This window comes from Prorops nasuta, unplaced genomic scaffold (genome assembly GCF_024137725.1).
Source record: "Prorops nasuta isolate Cenicafe-Biocafe unplaced genomic scaffold, Cenicafe_Pnas_1.2 PNAS00010, whole genome shotgun sequence".
NCBI lineage: Eukaryota > Metazoa > Arthropoda > Insecta > Hymenoptera > Bethylidae > Prorops > Prorops nasuta.
The window spans coordinates 4,026,565-4,034,844 of record NW_027116807.1 but is presented as its reverse complement, the minus strand read 5'-3'; the positions used below and the strand labels follow the sequence as shown (position 1 = coordinate 4,034,844).

At 30.5% G+C, this 8,280-nt stretch overlaps 1 protein-coding gene and 1 long non-coding RNA gene across 2 annotated transcripts; one reads left to right on the top strand and one right to left on the bottom strand.

Annotated features, from left to right (window-relative positions):
* Nucleotides 1-1,411: 1,411 nt before the first annotated feature.
* Nucleotides 1,412-3,302, bottom strand: LOC136776849 (uncharacterized). The gene is made up of 4 exons (XR_010823161.1): nt 3,002-3,302; nt 2,243-2,835; nt 1,893-2,174; nt 1,412-1,811 (listed from the first exon to the last, which is right to left on the bottom strand). It is a non-coding gene; the product is annotated as an uncharacterized lncRNA (long non-coding RNA).
* Nucleotides 3,303-3,637: 335 nt separating this feature from the next.
* fzy (cell division cycle 20 protein fzy) lies at nt 3,638-6,309 on the top strand. The gene is made up of 7 exons (XM_066732727.1): nt 3,638-4,049; nt 4,133-4,272; nt 4,352-4,443; nt 4,536-4,821; nt 4,897-5,194; nt 5,311-5,627; nt 5,740-6,309. The coding sequence occupies exons 1-7, from the start codon at nt 3,937-3,939 to the stop codon at nt 6,066-6,068; spliced, it is 1,575 nt and encodes a 524-aa protein (XP_066588824.1). The 5' UTR covers nt 3,638-3,936; the 3' UTR covers nt 6,069-6,309.
* Nucleotides 6,310-8,280: the final 1,971 nt, after the last annotated feature.

Below are 8,280 nucleotides of genomic sequence, written 5' to 3'. Positions count from 1 at the left end.
TTTGAATGTTTGGTTTTTCTTACATTTACCTGATCATTTAATTTACTTTTCAATAAGAAGTTAATTTTCTTACATTTTGTCAGTATAAATATAGTGATAAAACATCTACTATAGGGTCACCTATTTTAATATATGTAACCAATTATATCTAGTAGAAAAAGCAATGAATTAAATGATTTGGTGGAGGATATGTGATGCCATTGGTTTCGAACTTGAAAAGTTATTTGAAGGTCATCTTAAGTTTTTTAAATAGACTTATCTATTTTTTACTGCATATTTTTGTAGCTTATCTCAAGAACTTTCCTAAATACCGTTCGAATTTATTATTTTGTCCAGTCGTTTACTGGATATTTCAATTTGGAATGATAAAGAAAAAAGGTGAAAAAGATTTTGTTTTCTATATGCGTAGAGCGATCCCATACGCACTAATTCAGCATCTATAGGGTACTTGTTTTTATTTTACTCAAATTGCAATCTCCACAGAGGTGGAAATTTCTTTCTCCCCCTTCATCCCCCTCTTAAGAGTAACAACAGCAATATACTCAGGAAGGCTGATTGCACAATGATGTATTGTTCTTTTATGATATTTTGTTTTGCTCTTTCGATATGTGATTCGTTTTTACTTGTCGAATAAATTAACTTTAGTAAAGTGAAAAAGAACAAATAAAGCCTGTGCTCTATTCAAGACTTTTGTAAGTACCCTTCACGAAGTACTCCTGTTATCACAAAAAGCAATGGTTGTAGAGAAAATAACTTGATAAAATATTAAAGGTCTATAGGTAAATGGTGTCGTAATCATTTATACTAATATTTTCTGTAAGTTAATATTATGATGAATTAATTATGATGACAAACATACCTTATTAATGAATAATAGTTACTGACTGACAGTGTACATACAACATGGGTGCAGTGTACAGATAAAAGACTTTCTAATTGTAAAATGTAATAAGAAATGACGAGTAAAAATTGCTCCTGAAGAATAGTTTTCATACCTGCATAGATTGATAGATATAAAATAGCGTTTGTACACTTAGTTAAATAATTATTGAGTAAAACTCTAATCCCTGTCGCTTCAATAATTTGTAAGGAATTTAAAATATTAGTGTTGTGTCATTGTTACATGAGAGACCGAGTTTGCATACAAGCGACCGCACCTTTCGAATCTTCATAGTAAATAATAATAAAGCACAGAATTGTTTTTATTAAAAAAAAATTGGAATTATTTGCTACGCGTGAGCAATAAAATCATATAACGCTTTAATAAAAAAAATATTATCATGTATTTTTATATTGGACTTTTATGGCGCTTATATCAATTACATCAAATAAGAATCTCATTCGTATCATTTATAATAAAATAAAACTTAAAATATTTCTACAATCATTTATATAATGGAAAACACTAAAATAAATAAATAAATATGTGTATATTTATATGTATACATATATATAAACTTGTCACTTTTATTTAACTTTATAACACTGTTTATATTATCATTATCACAGACTCACTCAGTAAAGCGATTTGTAATTTATCTTCCAGTAATTTATTTTGTAGCCTTTGATATTCTATACGTTTTTCAATGTTCTCAGAGGTGATGTGTATTTCCATAATTTGGTGTTTTGTTTCTTCACTAAATTCGGCTAATACAGGAAGCTCCTTTTCGCTTTCTTCATTCGTTTCTGTTTCTATAATCCTCTTAGTTTTTTTACAAGATGGCTCATACTTTGAGTCGGTCAATATTTCCCCACAGTAACAGTTTACAAATCTGTGAAGTTCAGGGATATCCATTATTGGCCAGCCGTAACTAAAATAAAAGAATTTGTTTATTATCATTATTAATAGATCGCCTAAATATTCAGTGAAAAGGAAATAGTGTAATACTGGCCTCCAATGTGGCAAGATAAAAATGTTCATAATATTGTCAACGTGAGTCTTGTACTCTTTTGACTTCCAATCATCGGTAAAATATTCATATTTACATGGCAAGGTATATTCATTTTTTAACAATTTTCGAAATTCTGATGAAAGCTAAGTATACATTAGAGATTCTGGAGCTAAAATAATATCTCTTAGATTCGTTATTGCCTCGTTATGTAAATTTATTATAAAATTAGGATCATATAAAGAATATGATAAATTTGTATTAAATTTCGAAATCTTCATTATTCTGAAATTAAGAAATAGTGATTAATTTACATATATGTAGGATGTTTCACTTAAAGTGATGTTACTTACAAGTAGTTTTCTTTAAAACTACAAGAGGTACAAACAGGCTTTTAAAATTATTTTTCTTAAAATATGCAAAAGGATAGTAATGTCTTTATCTTCAAAAAGTAATATTTTTATATTTTCAAGGTCATTAGTTTTTTTTTTTATGGAGCCTCCCATGTTTTATTGCATATTCCAGTAGCTATAGCCTCCAGATCTTTCATAACTTTTTTAACTTGTTTTATTTTATCAAACTGATCTTAAAATATATACAGAGATCCCAGGTTTATTTACCTCTTGATAGTGCTGAAGAATTTTTTCTTTTGCCATTGTACACTTGGTTTATTTTCTGATCCTGTTATGTAAATGCTACTCTTTGTATTGTTGCTATGTCTATCGATGTTAACTCAAAATCATTAACTAGTCGGTCGTAATCATGTTGAAGTAAATTGCCGAATTTAACATTTCTTAATAGTTCAATGCCTAATAAAACTTTTTGTACATGAATATCATTATCATATATTCGCCTCAAACTTTTTAAATATTCAACTTTGTTGAGGTAAATGGTAAATCCACAAGGCTTGTCGTCTTGTATTAAATAATCCATGATCCATTGTTATCTGGAAAGAAAAAAAAATATTTACATTTTTTTGAATTGGGGCCAAACTGTCCCCGAGTATAATAATATTTAATTTGTTAAAATAGTGCAAATTATCAAACACATTAGTGTTTGTTAAATTATACTATTTTACACCAAAATTGAATAAATATAATAATCAAACTTACAAATTAATGATCGATCAAAATCCAGATCTTGGAAGCTTGGCACGACCGGGCGTATGGTGCTACAATACAACTGACAAGTGACAACCAGTGACAACTGTGACAAGACAATGTTTAAAAATCTCAACTATTTAAGCCAGCCAGATGGTGGACAGAATATTCTCCCCACCATGCCGTTCTGTGCGCGCGCAGCTCTCACACATAGAAAGCTAGTAAAGCTATAACATTCTAAGTTCTACTTTATTATGTTGGTAGTGTGTATGGTGCTACAACGGACAATTTTTAAAAATCTCAACAAGTCAGATTTAAAAAGCTTAAGATATTCAGGAATCGTTAGAAAACTTGGATTACAGGATGAATTTTGGTTTTTGATTATATAAACTATAATGGTACTGAATCATATTGTTAAATAAAAGAATACGATGAATGAAGAATTTTAATTAATCATAATAAGAAAGGTCGGCAAATAATAGTAAAATCAGACGCTTCATGTGCAACGTTCCATAATTAAACTGGCAGTAATGCTAATGTGTGACAAAAGGCGCGTTCACGGAGCACGCTTTTAGCACTGCCAACGCGGCAACGCTATTGCGCATAGAAAAATGATTGAAATGTGTGTGCGCAGTAGCGTTGATAGCGTCTCCGTGAACGCGCCCAAAATATAGAAATCTCAGTGCTTACTGTGCTGACGGTTAATTCTGGAACACGGTCATAGTGAGGAGCAAAAATCTGAAAAGCGCAAACGCCTGATTTTGACTGTTACACTATTTAAAGATATCCTTCCTTATTGCATTGCGGCAGTATAAGTGACAAAAACGAGGAAAGTATACTTTTTTGATTTGAGTTAGATTTTTAACTTCGTTGAAGGTAATTAAGATAACAGTATATTGTATAAACCTAACTTGTGTATCCGACTATACTTTTAAGTCTAAAAAATCATGTCGCATTTAAAATATATGAAAGAACTGAGTAGCCTAACACGAATGGACGATGGAATAAAGGGACCATTGCCTCGATGGCAGAAAAAATGTTTAGAGTCTTCAAGTTCTAGGTAAATAGGGTTTTATTTATATCTTACTTTACATTTATTCTATATTGATTTGGTTATAAAAATAATCGTAAAAATAATTTTAGTGTTAATATGAGTATAAACTCTTCTCGAAAGGCAATGAGTATATCAACTTCAAACATTGAAAGATCTGGAAAAACTCCTAAAAAAGCAAATGACTTAAAAAGTAAAAAGACACCATCCAAAGGATCCAAAAAATCACCAAGTAGAATATTTAAAAAAATTTTTTATTTCTTTTAATGCAACTTTTACAATTCAATTAATTCAAGTCAATTTAATCACAGGTCGTGGAAATACTCCTGCCAAAACCCCAATTGGAGGAGATAGATTTATTCCTTCAAGATCAGCAACGAATTTTGACTTGAGCCATTATAAAGTATAAATAAGATATATTTTATTAATTTTTTTAAATTTATATATATACTTAACTGTATATATATTACACCTATGTATGTATATATCTGTTAGATTCAGCAACAACACTGTGAACAGTCTGAGGATAGTGACAAGATAAGTCCATCTAAAAGAGAGTTACAACGTCTTATCGGAGAAAATTTGCATGGTGGTGACATAAAAAATATTAGGGTACTTTCATATCAGAATAAAGCTCCAGCAGCTCCTGAAGGCTATCAAAATCCTTTGAGAGTTGTGTATAGTCAAATAAAAACACCAGCAAGCATTAAATCTTCAACAAGATATATTCCACAAGCTCCTGATCGTATATTAGATGCGCCAGAAATTATAGATGATTATTGTAAGAATCCATGTTTTCCTGTTAATTTGTACATATTTTATGTTTTTCAAGTAAACCTGATTGGATATTTTTTAGATTTAAACTTAATTGACTGGTCAACAAGCAATGTTTTGGCTGTTGCTCTTGGCGGAAATGTTTATTTATGGAATGCAGCAACTGGGACAATAGAACAGTTGCTGGAATTAGAAGGAAATGATTATGTTTGTTCTGTCGCATGGATTCAGGAAGGACCTTATTTAGCTGTTGGAACAACTATCGGAAATACCGAATTGTGGGATTGTAGCGAAATGAAAAGAGTACGTGTAATGAATGGTCATGCGGCAAGAGTAGGCTCTCTTTCCTGGAATAATCATATTCTTACAAGTGGCTGCAGGTACCATTATAGTAAACATGACAGTAATTAAAATTGCCTTGATAATATAGTGTAGTGAGTAATATATTGAAGAAAAAGACATAATACATTTGGTTTCTCCTACATTTTTGTAAAAGGGGTGGCCAGATAGTACATCATGATGTCAGACAAAGAGATCACTTATTATTGTCGATTAATGCTCATAGTCAGGAGGTATGCGGTTTAAAATGGTCTCCAGATGGAAAATATTTAGCTAGTGGAGGCAATGACAATATGCTACAAATATGGCCATCAATGTCTAGACAGTCACAATCACAGATGCAACCAATTTATTCATTTAATCAACATCAAGCAGCAGTAAAAGCTTTAGCATGGTGCCCATGGCAAAATAATATTCTAGCAAGTGGAGGTGGCACAGCAGATAGGACAATTAGGTTTTGGAATTGCAACACAGGTAAGTGGCAAATAAAATGTTGAATTTTATCGAATATAGAAGATTCGGTATAGTCTCGCGGTAAGTAGTCAAAATTTACAATTCTGTTTCTTATTACTTATATTTTGGACAGGAGCTTGTCTGAACACTGTAGATACAAAATCACAAGTGTGTTCTCTTATATGGTCTACAACATACAAAGAAATTGTATCGGGACATGGGTATGCTCAAAACCAATTAACTATTTGGAAATACCCATCAATGACAAAGGTTGCTGAGCTAACAGGACACTCTAGTCGGGTTTTACATTTAGCCATGTCTCCAGATGGTACTACAGTATTAAGTGCAGGTGCTGACGAAACACTAAGGTTGTGGAAATGTTTCCAGCCTGATCCACATAAGAAAAAAGAGTCAAGTGAAATTAAATCAGTAGCTTCGCGACTGAAGCAATCAATTCGTTAATTAATCAATTCCGATAATAACTTAAAATTTGTTTATGGTTTTGTATCTGTGTATTTTAAAACTAAGAGCAATACTTATTATTGATGAATATATTCAATAATACTCTATAGTATAGATTATATTTATTTTTTATACAATTATAGACAATTAAAGAGATGATGTATGACAAATGGACAGCTTCAATAGTTTTGAAGTTTTTTTGAAGAGTAGCACCATTTATAGAATTAGTTTTTTCTGCTGTTTTAGGAGATTTCTCTATTTTCTATTTTTATAATTATATAAATTAATTTTCTGTCCATTAGGTAATGTAATGACTATGCCAATTTTTAAGCAAATAAAAATGCTTTTATATTTTTAGCATGAGTCTATATGAAGGTCTTTGAGATCTACAGCCTTACTATCTTATCCTTACCAGAAATGCAAAAGAAGATTGCTCGTGACGATTATCATTATCATTGTAGCTATAGGCTGCTATTAATATTTTTTTAAATCACATTGTACATAAGATGTTTGGTTTTCTAAGACATCTTTCGAATTATCTTCATGCAGTAAACTATTGCTAACATTGAAATTGGCAAAATTAGAAACAATTAGATAAGTATCTAGCATTATAATGCTGTAACAAGTTAGAATACTTTTCTTTGTTAAATTTTATTTAAATCTGCTTTAGAATTGATTGGAAGTAATTTCAAGCTTATAAGTAAATACCATCTGTAAGAAACACCCATTAACAAAAAAATTGGTTCAGTAAACAACAAACATTAGTTTTTTAAAGCCTTTGTTGATGATTAGTTATTAAGAATTGGAAAAGTTAAGGTAAGGGTACACGGCGCGTGAAATGTGTGGAGCAGACGCGCCGCGCGTGTTTCACGCTCCGTGTACCTGCACCTTTAATTTTCTATCAGTGTATCCTTCAAAGATTTTACCAAGTCCAATAACAAAGATTGTTGATGCTGGCATTTAAGAGGTGAGAAATGTGATGATATAAAAGAAACTAATTTTTTTTAAATTAAAAAATGTAGCTGAATTTAAAAATTTAGTTAAATCCTTGTCTGCAAATTTAATTTAATTTCGAAGCTACCTGCAGATTCTTAACCGTTAACGGGAATCCGTATACCGACATTACAGAGGGAAAACTATTTCGCATGCAGCGTCATTATTTGTTGACGGATTGTAAAGTTATTACAGGTTTTTGGAAATGCCAGAAGCTTATCTACTAAGTTACACGTTAGGAAAATTAACAAAAAATGAAAAAAAATTTTTGTTTAAATAAATATATTAACATTATTGAGAAACAACAATTAAATCGCAAAATTCCCCAACGTACTTTACTAGATAATTTCATACGTTTCCAAAAAGTCCGCATAAATGCAAATCAGTCAAGAAATGACGATGCTGCATGCGAAATAAATAATGGAAGAATTTCGTGTTGGCGTTTCAAGTAGTGCGCACTAGTGCAGCAATGCAGGAAAAAAGAACATATCTATAATGTTGACATGTTTACATTACATAGCACTCTGCATGAAAATCAAGTGTGTCAATGGTAGTCTACCTATCTCTCTCTCTGCCGAACCCAAAAAAAAGCAACGAAAAAATATTTTGCCTAAAGTTCTAAACAACAACGATGAACGGTAATTAGTTGTAAGTTTAACTAAATGAAGGTTCATTAAGCCCTTGTATAATTAAAATATGATTAAACAAAACATTATACATCTATTATATTTGTGTTTTATAATTACTTGACAATTTTAGTAACAATAAATATAAATATGGAATCGGAAAATATATATCTAAATAATGATATTGTAAGAATACTAATAGCTAACGATTGTCATCTTGAATATAAGGATTCTATAAGAAAGGTAATTAATAAAATTGATTACTCATTTTTTGTTTTTAAATAATGAACTTCATTGAATTTTGTTTAATTATGTATTGTGCTTTCAAGACGATGTTACTATTAAAGATTTGAGGAAATTTTGAAGTATAGATGTGACAAATGAAGTGGATTTCATTTTACGATATAATACCATTTCACACAGCTTACAATACAAAAATACGTAAATCTATTAACGGAAATCCGTATACGATAATACAAACCAAATATTGGCGGTATTTTCCAGCTTTATTTCTCGACAGATTTTCAACTTGTCAGTGTTTTAGAAACGTTGGAATATTGTTAAAAAAAATAGGAAATAAGATTTTTTAACTA